The 25,063-nt window shown below is 43.7% G+C and overlaps 1 protein-coding gene across 4 annotated transcripts in view; it reads left to right on the forward strand.

Annotated features, from left to right (window-relative positions):
• The window catches only part of LOC147727746 (uncharacterized), a 493,048-nt gene that overhangs the window by 217,249 nt on the left and 250,736 nt on the right, over positions 1-25,063 (forward strand). For all 4 annotated transcript variants that reach the window (XM_086961752.1, XM_086961750.1, XM_086961749.1 and 1 more), the window contains exons 2-3: positions 7,452-7,506; positions 19,563-19,625. In XM_086961752.1, coding sequence (XP_086817878.1) covers positions 7,452-7,506; positions 19,563-19,625 — 118 coding nt within the window. The remainder of the gene's footprint in view (positions 1-7,451; positions 7,507-19,562; positions 19,626-25,063) is intronic.

Genomic DNA, 25,063 nt, shown 5'->3' on the forward strand with positions numbered 1-25,063 from the left:
CTATTTTGATTTTTGTGATTTGTCTGTTTGCTATGTTTAAATAATTTACTTACATGAAATCAAAGAAAGTGGTGAATGCAGGAAAGTGTGTTAAATGCCAGAGAGATTTGGAAAAAGAGGAAGGACAGTGTAGAGCCTATGATGAAATGAAGGTGTTGGACATGGCAAGGCGTAAGATGTTGAAAAATCAACTTCATTGTGAGATGGTCTCTGGAAAGGTTCTCTTGATTTATGTGATGGCTATCCTAGCCATCAGAAGGGGTATTGGAACAGCATTAGGTTAGAGCTCCACCCTTTATCATATACACGCAAGATATATACTTAACATGGGTTAAAACCATTGATATGTGTGCACTATACAAATCGAATAATATTAGGTGGCCGCATTTACCTTTAGTTAAGGGCCATGCATATAATCAAATTGTAATCCACACATACATTTCAATTAGAAATGTATATCTCCCTTTAATGTACTCAGTATTCACTTACACTAACTGTATTCATTTAACATTTATTTTGATTTTTAATATTAACCTAGCCTGTGATTAGGTCCAAAGTGCATGCGTTGCACTTTTGCAAATACTTGTCAGTAGTTGCTTTCTACCTCCTCTGCATATATGCTATCAGATTCTTTGTTATTTAAAGAAAAGTTCTTTGTTTTCTATTATACTGATAGTGAGGTGCAGTAAGGAAATTTTAGCTGCGGATGTGGAGATGATGAGAAGAATTTTCTGTACCTGGCAGTTTCTAGAAGTTTTCTGTTGCTTTAATTTGTGTTCCATATGTTAGTTTAGACAGACCATGTTCAGTGTTTTGGGAGAGAAGATTGTTTCTGTACTCTGCTGAATTCCCCACTCTGAGTGGAAAACGTTATGTTCAAACACTTTTTCATTTCCCTTGAAGCTTAATGTTCATATGATATTGGCACCTTCTTCCTTTTTCTGACCTTTAGAAATCCCCAGTTCCTCTAATGGCTTTAATTAGAATAGGGAAATTCTTTCTGCAACACTTACTTTGTGTATTCTGCTTTCTCTTTGTAGTTAATCTTTTATTCTTTATAATACTTAGATTCAGATTGCTAGATAATTTCAATGTAAATGTTGCAATGACATATTTCCAACTAATTTGACTCGTGACTTCACTAATCTGCTAATAAACCTTCATGGCTTGGATATCATCTTCATTTTTGTGGAGCCTTACAGGTTTCACAATTAATCGAAATGTACTGCTAACGTTAGCTCCTTCCACATGCTTTAAGTTGACAATCAAAGGCTTGTACGACTAGTGTGGGATTCTGTATGATGATTTTATTAGGGGATTACAATATAAGGGCCCCGCTCCATCATGTAAAAGCATCTTTACACACACAAACCAAATCTGCTCAGAAAGGCATCTGTATTTTGCTTAGCTTTCATTAGACATTCTGCTTGAGACATTATAGAAAGAGAATGCATGCTTATACTTTGTGATTGCAGTATATGGTTTCCAAGTGACACCAGTCACAGACCCTGTGTACTCCCCCGTCACATGATCACACAAGTCTGTCATGCCTCTGTGTTTCTTTAGGTCACTGTGTGCAAATGGGGTGGAGCAATTGAGGGGGTGGGGCTCTGTGTCAAGAACTAACTAGAGGCATCTCTCCTTCCTCCCGTCCCCAAGTCCACCACCCAAAAAAATAAAACAAAAGCTTTCTGAGGATGCCACCAATGTCCTATGTATTTTCAAAACCCTGAATGGATATTGGTCCATTCAGTATAGAGATTGGAAGAATAACGTACTTCCCATATTTTTAGTTATTAGATGAGTAAATATATTCTGGCCTGATTGTATCAGTCATCATTTGCATTGTAATCGTACTCTCCTAAGGAGGATTAGGGCACATGGATAGACACAGTGTGCTCTGACCAGCAGTTTTCACAAGGTATAAGATTCAGTCTCTGTAGGCAGGTGGAGTATTATGTGGTGATGCTGGCTATGCTTCCCCATGCAGTACTTTCACAAACCCCAAAGATGGTCCTTTTAGTCAGAAAAATAAATCTTTAGCTCAGTCCTGGTAGAGTGGCAAAGAGCTGTCTGGCAGTACTATAGGAACAAGTGTTAAGCATTTAAGAATAATAACAGGGACAACAAGTAATTAACACGACTTGAAAGAAATCTGACACCAATGTATAAAAATAAAGCAGATTTTTATATTAATTTAGACCCCAAAATAAATGTTATTTGATAGACATAACTGGAGTTATGGATTTTAGAAGAAAACATAAATCACAACAATTCAGTACGGCAGAATGTTTGCACTGCGGTCAATGGGAAAAAGTGGTAGTAAAAATTGGTCACTTGCAGGTCGAGCTGTGTGGAACCCAAGGAGGGTGAAGATGATGCGAGTCCCAGGACCAAGCCACGGCAGTCAGTTAAATTTTACCTGGCCTGTAGAGCCCGGGTGCAAAGTTGTCCTGGCTGTTCCTGATGCTGAATGGGAGCTGTGGGGCAGCTGCTTTTACCGCTCACACATTGCTGCGGAAAACAGGGTGCAAAATCTCATCAAAGGGGCAGCTGCTGACATTGGACACATTTTTCTGGAGTTAGTGATGGATTCAGCATCAAGAGGAGTCATTTGCCTGACTGGTGACCAACAAGCCTTGGCAGCGGTAAGCACAGCATATGGCTACTTCGACATCCAGACGTCCCGGGTAACACAGTAGCTGCCTGAAACTTCATGGAGGGAATGACTACAGTTATCACAATGCACTAGATATCTGGATTTGGGTGATCGCTTGAAGGGCCCGATGGCCAGCGATTCTTCGGATCTGATGCGTTGTTTTACCTGCAGTTTGCAGAAGACTAGTGCCACTAGTCCACAGGAGCGTGAGGTTGCTTCTGGATCTCACAGGGGTCCCTCTGTCTGGGGGAACTGAGCTTTTAACTAGGATTAGTCTCAGTTGTGCAGTTCCAGGAGTGTTACCACAGGTGCAGAGTATCCGCCTTTTGGTTTGTGAAAGTCCTGTTGTTGTAGCCTCGGGTCTCCTCTTTGTCCTCTTCGATGCAGGTTGGTTCAAAACTGAGGTTCTGGTGTCAGAGGTAGCCCTTAAATCCTAGACTTATGGGTGTTAGAGGTGTGGGTGCAAGTGGCCAATGGGCTACTAACCCCGATGGCTAATCCACCCCTGAGGTGACCACATCCAGGGTTTTAGGTCACCTTTTCTATTCAGAACCCACTATTAAAAATTTCAGAAGTCTTCCTTAGCTGTACAGACCAGAGAGCCCACCCTAGAGGTGTGGCTAGCCTTCTGGGGGTGTACACCTCCGGAATACCTAATTTTCTCACCTGCCCGGGTGCAAATATGCATGGGGACTATTTCCTCCTTTGGGAGGCAGCCCGGTTGCTTATCACAGGTGTTTCAGCCTTTGAAACTCACCGCCTTGATGTGCCACTTCACTAGCGAGCCTGTCCATTGTTTCCTGTGAGAATTCATACCTCCTACCAGGGTGTCAAGTTCCTGTCTTGGTGGCAGCAAGAGCAAGCTGTCTGCCAGAGCACAGGGAGTTTGGGTTAATCTGGTGGGCAACCAATAAGGTAGCGATCTGGGTGCATGTTGCATCGTCCTCAACACAAGATTCGTGTTGGGGTGAGGAGGCACATTGTTTGTTAGCAAACACAACATATTTAGGTGGTACCATAATGGAGCTGCCAACCTCGGGTTTGCCATGGTGCCAGCCCATGTTATTTTATGGACCGTCTATCACCTATAGTGTCCTATAATGGTAAAGGCCACTGGAGGGACATATAAGCTTGCACTTACATGTCCACGTCTTTAATATAAGGCCCCCTTCCTCTTGGGCTTTAAGAGGCCTTCCCTAGGGATGACTGGCATATATTAAAAATAGTACTTTGACTTTGCCGCACATGGTGAGGGAAAAGTTGAGTTCAACAGTTTACACTGCTCCTGCAGTCTGCAATTGCAGGCCCGCTGTCAGTAGTTTTTTTGGGTAACTCAGGGTAGCACACCCAACGCTTCAGGCCTAAGTGATCCCTAGGTACATATAAGGAGGTTAAAGTCCTTTGCCAATTGGGGTTACCAATGCATACATATCAGTTTTAGGGAAAGAGCACTAGCACTGGGGCCTGGTTATCAGGCTTCAGTGCACTGCCAAAGTCAAAAATGAGCATCTAGAAATCCAAATGGGGCAAAAAGTGGGAGGCCTCTGCAAAATGGCCTGTTTTCTTACAGTCGTCTTCAGGTGATCAGGTCGGCGTGCGCCTGATGTAAAGTATGCTATCTTGCCTGTTGCATCTGTGACCTTTGATGCTGTAGCGTGAGGTGAGAATGCTGGTTCACTGTACGTAGAGATATAAACAATATAAATAAATGGATATGTATGTACAGTGCTTAATTGGAGCCGGTGGATGCCAATAAGCCTGTCAGCCTCATTTTTGAGGAATGGCTCCTATTTTTCCTCATTAGAAATTTACTGAGAGAAAGAGAAGGAAAACACACTAAAGGGAAAAGAAGAACAAAGTGAAAGACTGAAAAAAAAAATCACAAGAGGAGATAGGAGGAACATGCAAGAATGAGATAAAGGAGTACAGACTGCCTGGTGATGGATTAAAGATGCATGAAATGGAATCAATACTATGCAGCATTGGTATTAGGTGTGCTGAAATTTCATGGCTTCGGCACAGGCTTCTGGACAAAGCTTTGGGTACCAGCACTCATTCTTTTCCAAATTATGCACTGCATATGTAGGTATTAGACTTGTATGGTGCAAACCTAACTACAAAGCGCTTTTACTGATTACACCTTACTCTAGTTTTGCGTCCAGTCCCTCTTTTGTTTTTACCCTAATTCCAATGGGTATTTAAAGACATTTAAAGATGGCGCGAGTGCCAGATGCCACCATTACACGAGGAGTACTCTTCTTACAGACCGGAGCTTTCAAGGTAACAGCAATTATGATGTCTTTGAGGGCGGGTTGCCTTCTCAGTTTATTTTTTTCTGATTGGGAGGAATTACTATGACGGCTTGGTGGGATATGCTGTCACACTTGGATACTCATTTTTTTCGGTGCTTGATTTACCCATAAAATTGCTATTACACTTTGCTTATATAGCTAGTATTTCCCGAATTTCGTGATGATTTATATACCCAATGGCTTGTGTTTTTAAGATAGGCTTATAGCTTATGATTGAGCGTATTATATTACAGGATTTCGCTTAGATGACATTGTGGGACTTTTACTATTGAATATGAGGACACAAGTTTACTCTTGATGTTGCCAGACTATATGCAGAAGTTGGTGAGTTGCGTGGAGTGTGATACTCCTAAGATTCTTGTTTGTGTGCACTAGTTTATTGGTTCCTTCTCGGTTATTAGTTTATACAGAGCACCATCTCTGTTATTTCAGGCACTCACTGGGTGTCTTTCTGAGGTAGTATTCTTGGTGTTTCTGGGTGATATACCCTTTTCTGTATCTGTTGCTTTACTTTCTCTTTTGTGTATAATACATACTCGAGTCATGTGGCCTTTTGCCTTTGCCCTTTTTTATGTAACTATTGAATATACAGACAACCTTTGTTGTGGCCATATTGGTTATAATGTGGGCTCACCTGTTTAATTTTAGCCCTGAAGAAGTCAGTGGATACTTCCACTGAGACGAAACACGTTTTGGCTAAGAGTTGTCTTGCTGTTTGCTGAAGTAATTGGATAAATATTGTTTTGCTGATAGCCAAAGTAACCACTTTGGAACCGAGTTTGGAATAAACAAGATCTAAGAAGACTTCTATGAAGAAAGACAATGTGGACTCATCAATTTATTATGGACGCTTTCTTTGCTCAGGATATTGATTGTTGAGTTTTGTATATATATGGACTTTTGTCTACATAGTTGGCAACGTAGAGTGGTTGTTACCCTATATCCTTTGAACATTTTATTCTTATATTACTGTTTACTGTTTGATTTCCTTACAACTTAGCGCATACCATACCCCTCCATTCGTCCTTTTGCATTTTACAAAGCAGTGAAAGCTATACAGCATTGCTCTGACAGGGCAATTTAAGGTTTAAGGGGTTTACAAAAATATTAAATAAATAAAATGAGAGACAGTGTACAATACAGGAAGCAGGTGGGCACAGTAAGTAAATGGGAGGAGGACAGATGAAGAGAGCTGTTAGGAAGTGATATCCAGAAGGCACCATGTTCAAGGGGTAGAGTGGGAGAAGGTGAGGTAGGCAGAGACGGGCATTGGGTGGATTTGAACGACAAGGGTCTGATAGTGGAGAGCTCCTTAGAGTGCACAGCACCACGTGTGGGTAAATTGCGGCATAGTGCTGTTTGAAAACATCGGTCGTCAGCTTATTCTGAAAATGGAGAAGAGAAATGTCTTTCTGAATGAGATGTCATTCTAAGCTCTGGATTCATAACAGGAGAGGACTTGGTATCTTCTCTTTTCCTTCATGCTTTTGCTTCTGTCCAGGCTGGTAATGCCATGCTAGGTGTTGATTGTCAGTTATGCTGGAGTGCTGCCATTGCCTGCCATGTAGAGGATGTAGCAGGTCTTGAATATGATGTGTCTGGGCAGAGGTAGCCATTGGAGTTCTGTCAGTGATATATGATGCTGCTGTGTTAATAAAAGGTTGTAACAAGATGGGCCTCTGCAGGAAGGTCACTCTTCAGAGTTGTGAGGCTGGAATCTGGGACGCTGTCCAGCTGCCATACCAAATAGTGAATACATTAGTAACTGATTCAGTGTAAGTGGACAGGGTAGGGCTGGGGTACAAGATAGGCCACACACCGGAATGAAAGTGGCCCACATTTATGAGCTGGGTAGTAAAAAACACAGAGTCCAGCATTTGTAAATCGAGCAACTTAGGAATTTGTTAAAGCATGCTGTTTGGGTGGTCTTTGAGTGGTGGGGAGCTGCAGGTATTTGTGCCTGGCTATAGCCAATGTGTGGGAAATATTAGAGAAATGTGACAGTGAAATTCACTGTGTTCCTTCTCTATCAGAAAGATGTGTACATTGACACCCCCCTGATCTTTTACCCACAAAGCTCAATTGGTCTATCCACGTTGCATGCGTTGAGATAACAGCATCCACAGCCTGCTGCACACTGCTGCTACCTATTGCAGTCTAGATTTTATTTAAACCTGTTTACAGCGCCAGCCCACAAACGGTCACGAAACAAACCCACCACATCATAAAACCAGCTCACACAGCCATAAAACTGGCTCAGACTGGCCTATTTGCCACTGCCTTAGTGTCCATTTCGACCCTGGATGAGACATCTCTTGGTTTGAAATTACCATTAACAATCACAACACTAGGCTACCCTCTCCCAAGTGAGAGGCCCGAATCACTCTCATATGGTACTTTAGCCAATATAGTGTTCACCTCTGAATTCTTCTCATGCTAGAAGTCTGACTAAACTCTGCAATCTTTTGCTTTTTTCAAAGGTACTTGGATTCTTTCCCTCAAGCCCGAAAAAGAAATATCGAAGGAAGTTTGCAGGTAAGGTACTACATTCCCACCCAAAGCAGAGGTGGGCGAAGGTTCCCACCACTATGACATATTTGTTTTCTTCATTTTTGACCACATTTGATATCAAACACTGAAGTTGCTTCTTCTTCAATGGCATGCTTTTAATCTCCTTACATGTAGAAAAAGAAATGTACATTTCAAGTGGGATAAAGTTAAGATTTAGCCTCAATTTTCTGTGCAAGCACTGAAGCAGCAATTGAAATATGAATTTTAATGTTGTCATCCTACTCATAATTCAACAGCCTTTTTCACATTGTTTCAGTGATTTCAAATTATGAGGAGATTTTAGCAAGGTGTGCTCAAGATTCAGTTTCACTAGGAGAGCTCTTGGCGTCAGTACGAGAGAGAAAGACAGAAATCAGAAATGGCGAAGGCGAAGGTTTAATTCCTTACCCCCAGTGTTGAAAAACGGAGGGTGAGAAAGAGGAAATACTCAGGGAGATCAGACCCAGAATTCTAGATTCCCCCAGTAATTCCTCATTCGGAACGACCTCCCTCTACACCTCCAAACAGGTCTCATTAACTCCAAGGAAAATCAATCAATAATTCAGGATTTATAAAGCTCAGCAAATCACCACTGAGAGTCTCAAGGCGCTGGAGTTGCAAGCTGCTTCGAGGTGATCTGTTCATTTGAACAGCCAAATCTCGAGTCCTTACCTGAATTCCTGGAGCGATGAGGCAGTCTGGAGGTGTAGGGGAAGGTCATTCGGAATGAGGAATTACAGGGGGAATCTAGAAATCTGGGTCTGATCTCCTTAAGTATTTCCTCTTTCTCATCCTCAGTTTTTTCCAGAGATTTCCGATGTATTCAACAGTCAAAATCTACGGGGAACCGTGACAGGCTGGCTAAACAAATTACCAGCCCCACCAGGAATTGCAGATCTCTCCTGATGAGGGCCTGTGTGGCATAGCAGAATGGTAAAGGTGAGAGGGAAGCTGTCACTTTTGAGGTGCACTAAAAAGGTTATCGGAGTAGTGTAGGCTACCATGTAAGTGCACTGAAACTGCTGTGTTGAGTGTCCTTCCGTTGTGTGTCGGAGAGTGCCGTTAGTCAGGATGAGGTGTTTTGATAGAGCTGTGTTGGCTGTCCTAGTATTTGAATAGCAGGAAGTGCTGTAGGTCAGCATTAAGGGGCTCGGATAGAGCTGAGTCCTAGTATTGGGATTACAGAGTTATCTAGGTCAGGATTGAGGTGCTTGGTCATGACTGTTTGTGCCCTGGTAGTAACTCACTGGATGATGCAGAAAGATAGAGGTGCATTTACAGGGGTATTTAATTACTTCTGAGTTGCAATACCAGCGGTGGGCTGTGGTGTGTGCTATGCAGCAATAGTAACAGCAAGTCGCGTTTCTACTTATTGCTTTCTCATCAACGCCCATCCTTTTGGGATTCAAACTTGTGACTACCAAGTTTGACACAGATCTCAACAACGAGTGTTTAATTCACTGAAATATCTTGCCAGTGCATGGTTGGGCTGTTCTACATAAATAATACACTAGCAAAAATGTATCTGAACCCACTCCTAGACAGGATTCTGATATATAAAGGTGTTTTGTGGTCTTATAAGCCTGTGATCCCGCATTTGCAGCCTTAAAATATCGTTTTACTATTTCCAAAAATGGAAAAGTATTTTCAACTCATAAAAGGGCTTTTGCAAAATTTTCTGGATTGCAAATAAGAGGGGCATTTCCATTCCTATTTGTGATTTGCTATGGGTTGTCGCAAACCATAAAACAGATACCAACAATTAACAAGCATTGGCATAGGGATTAGGTCTTGCTTTTGGGACATTATAAGCATTTAGTTATGCAGCACAATATCCTTGGTGCAACAACATCAACTGTTGCATGGCTAAACGCATAAGATCCCAAAGGCGAGACCTATTAGTTATGCCAAGGCTTGTTCTGCCTTATAGTAGGGGTAGGCACTGTCTACTTTGTAGTTCAATGTCCACACGATACCTCTCAGAAACTTTTTTCAGAGACTTAATATACGATACCACATGTAGACAGATGACAGATTATTGCTAATCAAATTCTCTGAAGATCCAATGTGATGATCAGAAAGCGATGGACAGTACTACAAGTGTAGAAAACAGAATGAAACAAAATTTGCTCCACGTTATAACCTGACAAACTGAAACCTTCTCCTCTAAGCTAATGATCATGCCATGCTTCCTTTTGTCTGGCTTCCTTTCATGGGGTTGACATTATTCCCCTTCAAACTGATGCCAATTTATTACTGAATCCTCAGGACAACAGCGTCACCAAAACTGCATTACACTGCCTGACCCCTTCTTGGAATCTTGTTATTGCTATTGCCCTGAATGGCTGCCCTTGTGCTAGTCGGGGAGGTCCTCTAAAAGAATTGTAGTAGAATATATGGGGTCTTCGTTTAAAGACTATGACCAAACTCTAAAGAGTACAAGACCATAAGGTCCATTCTATAAATGGCTTCAAACATAATGAACACTATGGCTGACCAATCGGAGGGCTTCATTTAAGATCTTATGTCAGGTTCACAAGGCCCTTTATCGAGAGTCAACTAGGAGGTTTCCCAACCAGGTAGTACCATACCAGCGAACAAGACGCCCAAGATCGATCAATTTAAACAAATCCTTCATTTATCTGTTGAGACACAAACGCTTTCTTACTGAACATAATTTTTAACGGCACAAAAAGGCCTGGAAACCATAAATGCTCACAGATGCTTTTAGACTTTATCAGAGCTATGAAGCTATGAAGTCATGTGACCTATTGTCAATATTATCTTTTTGTCGGCTCATAAGACTATTGCTTATCCCCTTACGTCTCTGTGTCTTTTTGGTTGTGCTGTGACATGACGGAACTAGCACTACATACCAAAAATAAACACATTTTGTGGATACATCCATTGACCATAATAATTATAATTACATGTAAACTAGCATAGTTGCAATATGTTGTTATCAAGGGAAAATACATGCCCATGACAGTGCATGCAAAATATTAACTGTGGGGCAACCCTGTGATCCTAAGAACCTGGGTAATCTATACAGTGTCAAATAAAAGTTGCATCTCTAGGAAGAATCACTCAATATCATTAATATGTATTTGGGATCCTTGACAGTGTGCCCACACAAATTAATGGCAGTAAAAGCACTCACAGTGAGAAATATAATCAAATGTCAAATAGTTTATGGCAAATGACAACAAAATAGGCAAATAGCGTTCCATAGAATACATGATTCAGTGCAGTGCACCTGAGTTGGGTCTAGTGAAAAAGAACAATATACAACAACTCATTGACAAATTAGTTACTGGTTGCCAGCGCAAAGCACTCAAGAACAGCATTATGAATAAACTGGATTTTCCATGTGCAGTTCTGAATATTGTGAATGCAGTCCTAATCTAGGATTACTGTTGACATTTCCACCCCATAAATTATTTAGATTGTGTCATCAGGACATAGTAGATGTACACTATGGGGGTCATTATGATTGCGGATTTTCCGCATCCTCGGGGCCGGCGGAAGCCACCGCCGGCCCCGAGGATGCGGAAAATCCGCAGCGGACTGACCAAAGACCCACCGCCAGATTAGGATGGCTGGTGGGTCCTGGTTTCCGTCCGCAGCTTTTCCGCCGCGGTCGGATTACAACCGCGGCGGAAAAGCTCTAATATGGTGACGGTGTCTTCCAGACACCGTCCACCATATTAGGATGGCCAGTAAAGTATGCTTTTCCGCGGCGGGTTTTCCGCCGTGGAAAAGCATACGGAACTTCACTGCGGGGGCCCGTTGCGGGCCCCTTAGGTGAAGGGGGGGTGGGGGGTGCACATGGGGGGTACCTATGGTACCCCCCTGCATTTGCATGCAGAAAGCGGCAGGCACCGCGCAGTGCCTGCCTCTTTCTGCATGCAAATGCAATGCGTGCATTTTTAACATTGCCGCGGGTGCAGCTTGAAGCTGCACCCGCGGCAATGTTAAAAATAGAGGATGTGACCGCCAGGGTGGCGGTCACATCCTAATTGCACAGGAGGGAACTCCGCATGCCATGCGGAGGTTCCCTCCTGCTCTGGGGTCGCGGACGGACGCAAGCCCGTCCGCGATCCTAATCGACCCCCAAGTATCTAGTGGACAGCATGCCCCCAAAACTGGAAAAAAGCAAAGCTAATTAAATGTTGACTGTGGTGCAGGTAAATATAACCAGGACGGAGAGTAGTAAAGGAAAAGAAAGAAAGAAAAACATAGCGGGGAAACAGTGTTCAGGGTTTATTTCCTTATGTGTGAGTTAGCAACATGCTTTTCTTGAGGAGTTGGTGACCTGCACAAAAGGTGATGAGAGGAAGACTTGCAAAAAGCGAAACCACTGCCAATCGCCCTGGGTAGCTTTCCAACCCTACTGAAGAGCCCCAAATAGGCCAAAAAAGGCACTGGGTTGTTTGTACTCCCGTTCAGATGTTACATATTCTGTCAGTTTGGGCTGCACTGTTTCTATTGGAGCTGTATCAAAGTTGACTGGTGTACGGTCTGTGTGAGGTGGCATGCTGGGAAAAAACTGATGGATCGGATGCGGCCTGAGTAATTACAAAGTGGTTGGGATTAATTCAAGCATTCCACTTATCAATTGTTTTGTTTTCTTCAGTGGACCACCAACATACTAGCACCATTGTGAGGAGGAAGAGCATGTCTTTCAGTAATGAAAACTAGTAGAAATTAATTAGGACATTAATATGACTCACAGCTATATGCTCACTCTTGAAGTCCCCCCATAAATCAAGCAATAATAACGCACCAGTTTCACTGAAGCACACACCAGAATGCAGGATTGTGTACAGCTTCACTTGCTTACTATGTGGTGCTGCTAAAGCAATGAGCCACCCCTATAACACCAAACCAGCACTAAAGCCAAAACTAAAAAAGGGTTTGAACGTGCAGACTTTTAGTATTATATAGTTCCTATAGTGATGTTGCAGCCTGGTATGAAGTCCTACAGTGATGTCCTAGTCTACTTAGAAAGTACACACGTGGACGTCACTCGTGGACACCACTTCTGTCAGCTGGAACTCATCCCAGGATCCTGCTGTGAGTCAGTCCTTCTGGTAGGTATGAGAGACCATGTACAGTGGATCTAGAGATATACTATTATAAGCTGCAAATAACATCTTTATCCTAAGACTGGTATACATCACAACTATCTCACCCTAGAGCTTATATTTCTGGTCCAGCTGTTAGCGAGCACCCGCAAATAACAAGATACAGACAGAGCCTCACCATTTTCTGTAATGAGTCACTATCGCTACATAAAACACAGTGAAGACTCCATAACAATGGACAAATTAAGAGAATACCCTTTAAGAGAGCGAACGTCCGGTTTTAGCATGCTGACAATATCATGCACAATAAATAAACTCATACTTAACAGATATCCAAGGCTAACACGGCTTCAGCTGAAGGTTGAAGACAGCAGCCTGACCCGGTGACTGGTAGAGAGAATGTCCTCACCCTGGGCAGGATGCGAGCCTGCAATTGCAGTTAAGGGCGGACATTACACCGCACGCTGTGGTCAATGATGGGCAGAATGCGGGTGACCACTGCGTATGAACGAATGCAACAACATCATTAATTGCGGCCAATCTGTCCTTCTGTCATGACAGCAGGGCGTTTATCATTAGCCCTGAAACAAATCCTAGGCACTTTTTTCCCGGTGGCTGGAAAAACGTGTCTGGGACGCTTTGGTCTCTTGATGAGTTGAGTGACGTAAGAGTATTTAGGGCTCGAGCAAAGGCGCCGAGCGGGCCACGCGACGGAGCGGTTTGTGGAGACAGATTATTTCCTCCCTCTATTCCGGTGTGTCAGTTTCTGAATGCTCACTTTTCCAGGCAGCAAGTGCTTGGTTTATGGTATATGGCACGTGGTGTCTGTGAACTTGCCAGCCTTGGATGAAGGGCTGGCACGAAAATACCTCAGACACCTGTTTTGAAAGGAACTCTGGGACAGATGGGCAGAACTACCATGAAAGAAATTAAAGAAAAAGAAATGAATATGCAGAGTATCATTGCGTGAATATCCAGGCCCATTAGATGACGGCATGTTAAAACATGGCTTTCCCCTGGTCGGGGTAGCATGGTCAACATTTTAGTCTGTTAGCACGAAGGGGAGCTTGCACCATGGAGGGTGGGGGGGCTGCTCTGCTGCCTCTCTAGGAAGTGCAATCGATGCACGTGGCATTCAAAGAAAAAACAAACAAGCACAAACACGCGCACCTTGCGCGGTCAGGGGGAGAAGAGGGGTGCGGGCGCGATTCACTCTCGGGAGCGATAATTGCTGCCAGATGGTGGCGCGCTCCTGCGAGTGAATCTCCTGATGCGCACGCATTGCCATTGATGGCAATGGAACACGTGCACGTGCTTGGCTGAAAAGCCAAAGCGACTGGAAACAGTCTTTTTGCCTTGCAGCGCATGCGCGCTGCGAAGGCAAGACCTAAACATTTGAGGCATCTGATGGGGGAAGCTGTCCCCTATCGGACAGTTCCTAATTTGGGAATTGTGGAGGTGACCTCGGGAGCAGAGGGGTGATGGGGTGATAGGCCCACTACCAGACAATGTCTGCCCTAATGGAAAACAAACATTTTTTTTCGGAGTACAAGTAGAGAGATAGGGGTTTGCTGTTCCTTGCAGCCCTCCATCCCTGCACGTGCAGCCAATCACAGGGGGTTGCTAATTGAGCCCTGTCTAATAAATATTCAGCATTTTGTGGCCTGCTGCGAATGGGCAATTTGCCATGTGTCCTATTTGTACATAGATCACATCTCAAATTCCATTGTTATTTAGAAACCATTTGGTTTGCAAATTGCACAACCAAGGTCTGTGAATGGAAATGGTACATCAGGCCCTTGGTATGCTAGCTGTGCTCTGCATTACCTTCATGTCATTGAAGGGGCTGTCTCACAAACAAACTACACTGCATCTCTTTGTTTTGTTGTTCAGAAACCATCAGCTCAAAAAGGTTCTCTCTCCTCACTGCTGCCAATGAAATCCTCATCCTCTGAGTGCATGGTGATACTTTCTATTCATGTCAAGCAGCCCAACTTTACTATGCCATAAATGCGTACCGAGAACTTACTGTACTAGCTTGTTGCTAACAACATAGTCTAATTACCACTAGGCTCTTTTAAAGTTGATAGGGTTCCCTGCAGCAAACATAGAAGTTACTATATTTACTATGCAGCACACCCTCCCATTCCTTACAGCTCTAGGGGGAATCAAACAAATGTCAACAAGTTCTGAAAATAGATTCTAACAATACTAGATTAGGTGCTTGGCCACAGAATCAACACACCATCTTCTAGCCCTGTGAATGCAATGCACATTCCTGCTCCTTGACTTCAAAACAGTCAACTGTAAATGCCACAATGATACCAACAGGGACAAAAGGGAGTGCTGATGTTTACTCCGCAATGATATTATTCTGGGGTCTACTTCACAAACATCCTTCAGCTTCATGGTGGGCACAGGCTTCAGGGCCGGCCCTAGGCATGTGCAAAGTGTGCACCTGCACAGGGCCGCCAAACCCCAGGGGCCGCCATGACGAGGAACGGATCAGAAGGATCAATGATACATTGTGGCACTGGCGGCCCCCTGGCAGGATTTGGCGGCCTCCGGCTCCGACCCCGGCTTCCAATACTAAGTTCCGAGTCCGACAGTCACAGTTCCAAGCCCTGAAACAGTGAGTCACCCCCCCTCCTCCCTTTAACTTCCCTGGCCTCTGGCTCCGAGTCCGCACCAACCTCGTTCCTGATTGGGCAGCAGGGGCGCCGGGGTGTTTCAAATCATCATGACTGTCACCCGGCTGGCTGGCACAGACGCCGGAAGCCAGGATAGAGTGATCTGCGGCAGCGCGCAGACTCAACCTAACCTGCTGCTTGACTTCCCCGCGTGCGTAACTAACTTGTGGGACTGGTGGCGTATGACTCTCTCTGCACAGCCCAGCCATTTGGTGGTCGTCGACGTCGGAGTCGGACAAAAGCTGAGCGGCCCCTGAGCTCAGACTGAGAATAAAGTGAAGAAGTGTGAACGCACCTGCCGGGTAAGGGCAGAATATATCCATTCTCTCAGATGATTGATAATGATATTTCTGCACACTTTTTGTGGCACTGACTGACTATCGCGACGCGTCATGGCAAGCAAGCGAGTCATATGAAGATAGGTAGCCAGGCGTGAGTGTAGCTGTTAATGCTTGAGGTTGGAGGGGCGAATTTACTGCACTGCAGCTGGGAGTTTTGCCGCATTGAGGTAGGCCGCCCGCTGTCTGTCTTCCAGTGGCAGCGCCGGCCACTGATTTCCTTTAGACCCCTCTCCGCCTGTGTGCCTGCAGGGTCTATAATAAAGGTGGAGTCGGGGGTACTATTTTGCATTAAATTAAGCGGCAGTATATGGCTCGAGTCCCAGCCAGCGGAAGGCCTAATCATTGCAGAGTATTACATTTCGGAATCACTGACACTTTCTCCGAGGGGCAGGGGGCCCGCCGCATTCAATTTGCCGGTGCCGCATCCATCGACTCGTAGGCCGCTGTCTGTCTTCCAGTCAGTGGCACTGGCAGCAGGAGCGGCCTCCCATGTAAACTGGTGGTGATTGATTTCTTTAGGCCCCCTGCTCCGCCTGTGCCAATAAAGGCGGAGAGAAAGGGTATTTCTGCACTATTAAGCGGCAAACAGTTGAAATATGGTTCCAAGTCCCAGCGACTCCTGGGGGCCCCTAGAGCTCGGGGGCAGGGGAGCTTTCAGTTTGACACAGCCAGGCGCGGGACCCGGTGGAGCGCGGAGAGCACCTATGGTTACTCCAGGGGAAGGAACTTGCTGCTATCTCTCTCTCTAGCAGTCCTGCTGTCCGTTACTTGGACTCACCCAGCTCTGCCAGAGCATCTCACTCCTCAGCTGGGGCGTCCCGTAGACACATGTGAGATACATAGAGAGGGAGGCCCGCAGGTACTGGTCATCTAACGACTTTTCTGGACGTATTATTAAAACACCTTCCTGAGCTCCGCCCCGTCCGGACCCCCCTCTTCCGGGGCCCCCACCTACGCTCCCTGCACAGGGCCACCATGAGCCTAGAGCCGGCCCTGCAGGCTTCTATAGAAAGATAGCACCTGGGGCCCCCATCCAGAGTAATCATGAAGGGACTCCAGTGACAAAGAGGCCTCGATATATAGGAAAGCTCAGTTCTGCTGCAGAACTACCTGAGCGAGCCACCTTTAAATCTGACATTTGACGGCTAGCTTGCATCAACTTGCTCTTTGGCCTCTCGCACAATATTCAACATGGACAGTATTTACGTGGACAAACATAGGCATCCCATTCATTCTGAAAGAATGCTATAAATAAAGAATTCTTACAGCTTCATTAAGACTCACCTTTTCATTCTTAATTGTATTAGTGTCAGACAAACATCTCTAGGTACTGCCAGAGATGACATAATTAGGCCCTGTTGCCGGCTGCAGAGAGCTTTGACCACTGTTAATTGCCCACCTCCAAATACAGAAATGACCTTTAGGAGCTGTTAATATACATAATCTCATTTAACACAGTGAAACAAATAAGCTAACTGCTCTTTTGTTTTCCATTACCATGCTTCACACTTACCCTAAACACAGAGTGCAGGTAAACATGCTCAGCCAAAGGCAGCATATCATTGGGGGAGCTAATGGAAAGGCCTGGATGCTCATCAGATGGAACATTAACACTTGTGACATCTACTTGTTCAAAAGTTAACTAATGTTGCCCATCTAAATTGATTTGGGCAAACCTCTAGTTTACTATCAAACAAATACTCTTGTAATGTCAAAGAAACAATTAATCGTTAGCTTTAGTTGGATTTATGATTGGAAGCATGCATATAGTGAAATGAGTTGAAAAAACGTGATTACTTAAAAAGATATTGGGCAGTGCAAATATTTGAAACTATCATTTGCATACAGCGGCAGCTCCTCCGCAATAGAGGCGCATCACCCCACTAGCCCAGAGCCGGCAGCTAAAAAATAAAACAATATTTTACTATTGTTTTATTTTTCAGCTGCTGGCTCTGAGCAAGCGAGCACAAGGAGGGGCGGTGCCGGGCCTTGGGAGGGAGGGGGAGGATTGTTGCGCCCATAGGTGTCTGTAATCCAGCCGTGTTAGAGAAAGTCACAGACTCCCTGAGCGGAACGTAAAACTGGTCCGCTCAGGCCGATTGCCACACTGCTCTCATAATATGAGAGCAATGCCTAGATTGGATAGGGAGTCTGTTGTCCCAGGGACTGCCGGGAGCAGCAGAATGGAGGAGCGCTGAAGCACGAGGTATCCACAGGAACAGGTAAATGTATTGTTTTGTACTTTTTCTTTTAACACCATCCCCCCCAACCCCCCCCCCTTTCCCCCGACGCTCCTGCTGCCCTGCCGCCCCACCACTCTATAGTGGCAGGAACCACAACTGTTTGCATAGAGAAACAAATCTGCATGCAAAGTTAGAGGAAACAGTATTTTTGTTTGGGGACATTGAAAGACTTTTCTGGGTTATAAATAGGGATCCCTGTTTTATGGAATTAATTTTTTCAACATTTCCTTCTGTATTTATCCATATTTATTTTTGGCCATTTTATATGCATTTATCCATATTTATTTTGTGTTTTGCATATAAATGAAGTTGTAGAACTGTACATTTACATATTTATTTAACTGATAGATGCGCACTCCTGATTTGATGTCTGTTGTTTTTTAGCTAGTTAAGCTGTCAAATATTACATACCAATACATCCACTGGTAAATACCATGATTATACCATTAATGTATAATGACATATGTCATTAATTAAAGAGATTTCATCCTGTTTTTTAATTTCCCATGCTATCCATATTCTCAGCTGCTGGCCTACAATTCATCAAAGACAGCACGGAGAGTAACTTAAAAAGAGCACAATTTTCTGTGTTTATCGACTTAAAAAAAAAGCAGTCAGAAAACACATTATTTTCTGTCTGTATTTATCTGTAAAAATCCGTAAAAACGGAAAACAGGGAGCCTTATTTATAAATCAGTCAGAGCACTACTATAATATCCTCTGACCCTGTTGTAGTTAGCTTGTGCCAAACACAATGTTCATGTATCTTTTGTATTCAGTAGACAAATACAACCTTGCTGAGACAGTTGGCTTCAGACAACCCTTTTAGTTACGATGACATGGATAAGAACCAGCCCCATCGGAAATATGAGATCTGATGGAACACCACAGATCTGTTTGGTTTCAGCTGGAAATTTTGGTGGCTGAAAGCAGTTGAAAGCTCCTGGTGGAACTCAGGGCAGAATGAGGAATTACTGGGGGAATTAGACCAAGTAATTCTTGATTTCTAAGGGGACTCCCAGGGTTCCACTTGTAACACCCCCCTTGTATAACTCGATCCCCATGGATTAATTTGTTTCCCCAGTACCACAGTATTGGTAGCTCGGGGGGACAGAGTGTTGGAAGGATTACCGGGACACTTATAATGAGACCCACTGATTGCTAATAATAAGCTTGCCTGCTCTTTGCTGATGATGTAGCCCCAGCAACTATGAAACCCTCCATATGCTTCTCCCTTGGTAGACCCAAGTGGAAAATTCCATGGTCAAGTCGTTTTCAGGACTCTTTTCTCCTTATCCAGGACCCTGATCCCATTAGTGCTTCTTGGATATGCTTTTCCTGACTTTGTTCTAATGCCTGCATCTTCACACCCAACAAGAGCAGATACAAGAGAGTATGGAGTGCATGAAAAACACCCAGAATGCATATACATGTATGTATCCCTACTGCTGAATATGGGTATCTAGGTGTTTGAAGTGTGAAGTCTTTACAGTTCACTCATAGCACACAACTAGCGGCATACAAAAAAGCATTTTGAGATATAGAAAACACTGCAAAGGGAGGTGTTAGTAATTGGCGGGATACATCAGACAAAGTCACTTGTAATTATAACGTATGGGTTTATTGTGGCATACAGTCCCAATCAAAGTGAAGTAATTCTATCTTTCCTTATTTCTGCAGAGAGCCAGCGTCCAGGACCACCAGGAAGATCAGGAACCTCTCGGGACAAAGAGAGTGCCACAGGTAAGTAGGTTGTTGTTTAATAGGTTTTCTTTTTAGGGGAAAGGGTGTGAGGGCAACACCAACAAACCTAACCTGACACCCAGTGGTACAAAAGAAATAAAGCTTTCTTTGCAATTAACATTCTTGACTAGTATGGGGAAGGATAATCACTTGGTGTTTCTTCTATCCACCAAAATATCAATGTATTAATGAATCATTTAGATATTTAGGTACTCTCATTATAAATCACATTTGCTAAATCTGGTGAATAACAACTGTATTAGACCCACTTTCTGTCTTGCTCACGCATACTTCAATGTGGAGAGGATTTTTGGGTCCATCCTTTTGTTAGAATCCAGCATCCCTGCTATTGGGATGGCCGTACTTTCCCTTTCACCAGCTCCCAAGCCTTCATATACGGGTATTGATCTGGACCAGCCAGGCTCCTCCAGGAACATGTTGGGGCGATATGGAGGGTCCTGGGTCTCCGGAATGCCTCTGTGCCTCTTCATGGTCATTTTGCAGGTTCTGGGACGTGGAACTCAGCGTCTTGCCCTCTGTCCATTTTCGTGGGGCTTTTCCTTCTGTCCCCTTGTCCATCGCCTTCTAGTCCTGCTTACGTGCCTCTGTCAAATACGCTTCTCCTTTTAGCCCACTTCATTGGTTCTTCCTCCATATTTATGTCTTCATCATCATGCTTCCAGCTGGTTTGTTTGTCCCACTTAAAGGGGCTGTCGTCCAGTGAATCCCGTTCAGTTAGTACTTGACGAGTTTCATTATCCTAAAAAAGACAAATGGTCCGACATGTAGCCGGGAACTGGACTGGCAGGTACAGGCTGCGAATAGAGAAGGCCATTGTTTTTATTAGACATATGGGGAACATTCCATGGTTCATCCTCTAAAATGTCCTCCCCTCCCAGTTCGGGGTCGCGGTTTGTGTGACAGTCCTCCCCCCTAAGCATTTTCTGTTTGGGGAAAAAAAGTGGGATTCTAGAAAGAAAGTCAGCATTGCCATTGGTAGAACCCTTTCGATGTTGAACCTCGAATTGGAAAGGTTGAAGAGATAGAAACCACCTATGAATGCAAGGATTGTTTCTTTTAGTACAGCTCATCCAGGTCAATGGAGCATGATTTGTATAAAGTGTGGAAGGTCAACCTTCTAAGTAATAACAACGTTTTTCTATTGCCCATTAAATGGCCAGGCATTCCTTTTCTACAATAGGATAGTATTGTTCATGAGGGACTAACTGGCGACTGATTTAAAGGATGGGTTGTTCTAAACCTTCTTTGAATATCTGAGATACGACAGCCTCCACCCCTATCTCAGAGGCGTCAGTCTGTAGGATGAAGGGTCTATCAAAATCTGGGGAGGCTAATACTGGACTAGTGGTTTATAGCTTGTTTTAGGAGGTGGAAGGCCTCACAAGCTCTGGGCAAGGGATGAAGCAGAACCTGTTTCACAAACCCCTTTTTTAGGAGATCCATTAAAGGCTCTGCGATTTCCGAATACTGTAGTATAATTTGCCTATAATATCCTAATAGTCCTAAAAAGGCCCTTATTTCTTTTTTGTAGTGGGGAAGGGGGTGTTTAAGATGGCTTTTACTTTTTCCACCTGTGGTTCTATCATCCCATTTCCAAGTAGGTATCCTATATATTTAACTTTAAGGAATCCCATTTTGGATTTCTTGGCATTAATATGGAGATTGGAGTCATATAACGCCTGGAGTATCTTACAACAATGTATAAGATGGTCTACCCACGAAGGGCTGAAAATTACAATGTCGTGCAGATATGCTGAGGAATATGATTTATGTTCCCTAAGAACTTGGTTCATTGGTCATTGAAAGGTTGGCGGGGGATCCATGCAAACCAAAGGGAAGAACTGTGAACTCATATAATACCATCTGGCGTGGAGAAGGCTGTCTTTTCCTGGTCTCCTGGCATAAGGGGTACTTGCCAGTATCCTTTTGTTAAGTCAAGTGTGGATATGTAATATGCTTTTCCTAATTTTTCCAGAAGCTCATCTGTCCTAGGAAAAGGGCATGCATCGAATTTGGAGATAGATTTCACTGCCCAGAAATCAATACAAAACCTTATAGATCCATCTGGTTTGGGAACTAGGACAATAGGTGAAGACCAATTACTTTGTAGAGGTTTGATGACACCATCTGTAATGTATCTATCTTGGTTTTAAAGGCCTCCCTCCGGGCAACCGGTACTCAGTATGGCTTTGTTTAGTTAACAACCAGGTTGTGATGTACCTAAAAATCCTCATACTCCTTCTCAGGGGTCTTACCAATAAGTAGTCCATTCAAAAGCAGCAAAGAAATCAACAGAGAATCTGAAATATGAAAAGACATCTTTATTACAATTAATTGTGAGGCTACGTCGCCCAGTCACACCTAAAGCAACCGAATGAGCTAGCCTGCCTGAATGGTCTTCGCACAGACCTTTTTAAACAATTTATTATGCCCTAGGCACACATTTTCTCTTTGAAGTACATTATTGTTGGTCACTCCCAGGACGTGCACACAAAGCACTGTATGATGACAAACCCACTTTCAAGATAAGTCCAGGCCATAAACAATGTCCACATAATGCGTACATTCTCTAGCTGACAAGGCCGGATAAACCTAAAACAGTAAGATCACAGCCCATGTCATAAATAGCTCGTGGAGGCAGGAACAGAAACAGATGGAAGTAAGATAGGCACGTTTGTGTGTAGTAAATCTTTACAATGTCCTGTGCTCTAAGGCTAATCTTGATCAGCTAAAGGGCAGTAACTGGCTTGGCAAGGTTAGCCTCAAGCAACAGGGTCAGCTTTCGTCAGGTCATGCAGGAGTCAGCACAAACCCATGCTAAGGTTATGTCCTTAAATACTTGTTCTGCCACGGTGAGAGCCTACTGTAAGGGCAATGCAGAAAATGGCTGCTATTCACAAGATGGAACCCGAAGGTACAAAACAAAACCTTCAAATACACAGTGAATCCATTGGTGTAACATGATGAAAACACTCATGCATACCGTATTCGTCATTTGTGGTTTGCTGATACCAAATTCATAACAGAATCATGATATTTAAAACACAGGTTCAGAATTTTCAGTACCACAGACCATCCTTTTGCCCTTACATAGGCAATAACCTATACTTATGCTAATCTGAGTCCAGGTCTATATTCATCACTAACTGGTGTTGGAGTAAAAGCTGAACGAATGAATTATTGACAAACTCCAATCTTCTAGCAGACGGCAGAGGGTGGAAAAAATGTGAGGAAACAGTAGGAGGAGGTATGGGCTGTGTAGTGTGTACAAATGATACTCGAAAGGTGAATAAAGCATAGCCTATTAAAAACATCATTATACTACACAACATAAAAAAAATGCATATTATTAAAAATCGTTTTTTCACCATCACAGTGCATATTCTGATTTCAAAGTTCGTTGGTCTGGCAGGTCTCTCTATCTTGGGAAACTCCATCCTCTAAATTGCTGCCCGCGGTGGGAGATTGATTCTGCTAAGGAGTGCTTCTGTTCAGTCCAGGGTAACTCCCTTAGACCAACCAGAACTGTCGACCTAACCGTCTCCAGCTGCACTCCAAAGACTGTGGCAACCGCGACCCTAGCAGCAGAACCGGATGGCGGTTCGAAAATCAAAAATGAACAAGTTTCTTGGATGAGAGAGCTGCACAATAAAAAGTAAAAAAGAAAATTTAATTTGTCCATAGTCATAGTTCTTGGCCTACAAATCCGCTTCCATTGTTTTCTTCCGCGTTGAGCCTTTTCAATTCAGGCTTTTTCATAAGAAAAAAATACTGTTTAGTTGGAGTGCCCTCCTGGCAAAACACCCACAGCTCACTCGAAAGTCTCAATGTCTCAAAACAATGCACCAGTGTCTCTTCTTTGTGGCAGACACTACAAATGATGTGCTCTTCATTGATCAAGGGCACAAAGCATCTCGTGCAGATCCAAGCACTACTGAGAAACAACCTTTCAGGATCAGCAGCACTTTCGGACTCCAACACTCATCATTTAGTGTCAGAGGACGCTCAAGCTGCTCTCTCATGGGCATCAGAATGTAGTGCTTTTTTCCAAACGTGGATCCTTGGGTGCACTGCCTTTCCGCTGGAGCAAAGCAAAAGAGGTGTGTGTGTGGCCAAAACTCGGGCCAAGGGCTCAAGGGACTGTACACTGACAGAGGTTTCCAGCACATAACAGGTACAAAGCCCAAACAAACAAACTCTCATTCTGTGGCAAACAAAGAACCAGCTCCTCCTTTTTTCTGCAACGCCTTTCGATGAAGCAAATGCCTTGCTTGGGAGGTACCACTGATGTCGCGCTGATGATCGCTGTCCAGCTTCGCGACTTTCTTGTTGCAGGAATTGTAGAGCCAAGAAATCTGTCATTCATCTGTAGCGGTCACTGATGGGGAGTGGGCTTAGTCTCGATCACAGGTCTGCAGGGTATCAGTCTTCCTTTGACTCTGGAAGATCCAGCAGAACCTAGTGATATAGGAAATGTAACACAATTGTTAGTTTCCTTCAAATCAAGCACAAAAAACAGTTCATGGGTTTTAAAAAGGGGACTGCAAGCAGGTGGCCTGCAATCTGCAAGGGAGAGGCAATACGCCATAGGAATCTAAATGGATGGCCTCACACAGTGGCATTGTCTAATGGGGTAAATACATATTTCCCTCAATTATTAAGCCTAGGTGTTCCTAAATTCCTTATCTTAGAACATTTCAAATAGAGAAATAACATAATACAGATTATCAAGGACATGAAGAAAAGTCCCTTTAAAAATTGTGCATCAGGTGCACTATGCAATACAAAGGCTAATGATCAAATGTGCAGACAAAGGACAAGCACTAGAAAGTCCTGGTATTTGCATGATTAGAACACATCTGATCCCACCAAAAATTAAAGCAGCAGGAACAAAAAGAGAACTGAAAAATGTAAAATAGACATTGAAAATTCGCCATGTTCAAAAGGATAAACTTAAGGTATCTCCTATTGAGATGGAAAACTTGTCTTACTATAATATTGGGTCAGTTAACCAGCCTATCACTACCCTGACAGTCAGTCTGAAAAAACATTTTACATAACATGGGGATACATCACTACAGTCTAGAAGTGTGCACATAAACAATACACCCATAATAAATGGGCTGACTGGTGAAAGGAATATGGAGAAGGGGAAATGGAACTAGGACACAACTAAAATCCCCAATAACTAAGCATGATGCGACATTGGTCAGGGGAGAAGCAACAAAAGAAAAATCTATAGGAAGAACAAGAGTTTGCTTGGGTGCCTCAGGCATGTGACACAGCACCAAGAGTACGGGGGATACACAAAAGACCAAAGTTACACAAATTCTAACTCTACCGCTGGCAACTACACCATATACGGTAATCCTAACTAATGTTCCTGTTCTCTCTTCAGGGAGAGAAAAAAAGAAACC

This window comes from Lissotriton vulgaris, chromosome 3_1, assembly GCF_964263255.1.
Source record: "Lissotriton vulgaris chromosome 3_1, aLisVul1.2, whole genome shotgun sequence".
Lineage (NCBI taxonomy): Eukaryota > Metazoa > Chordata > Amphibia > Caudata > Salamandridae > Lissotriton > Lissotriton vulgaris.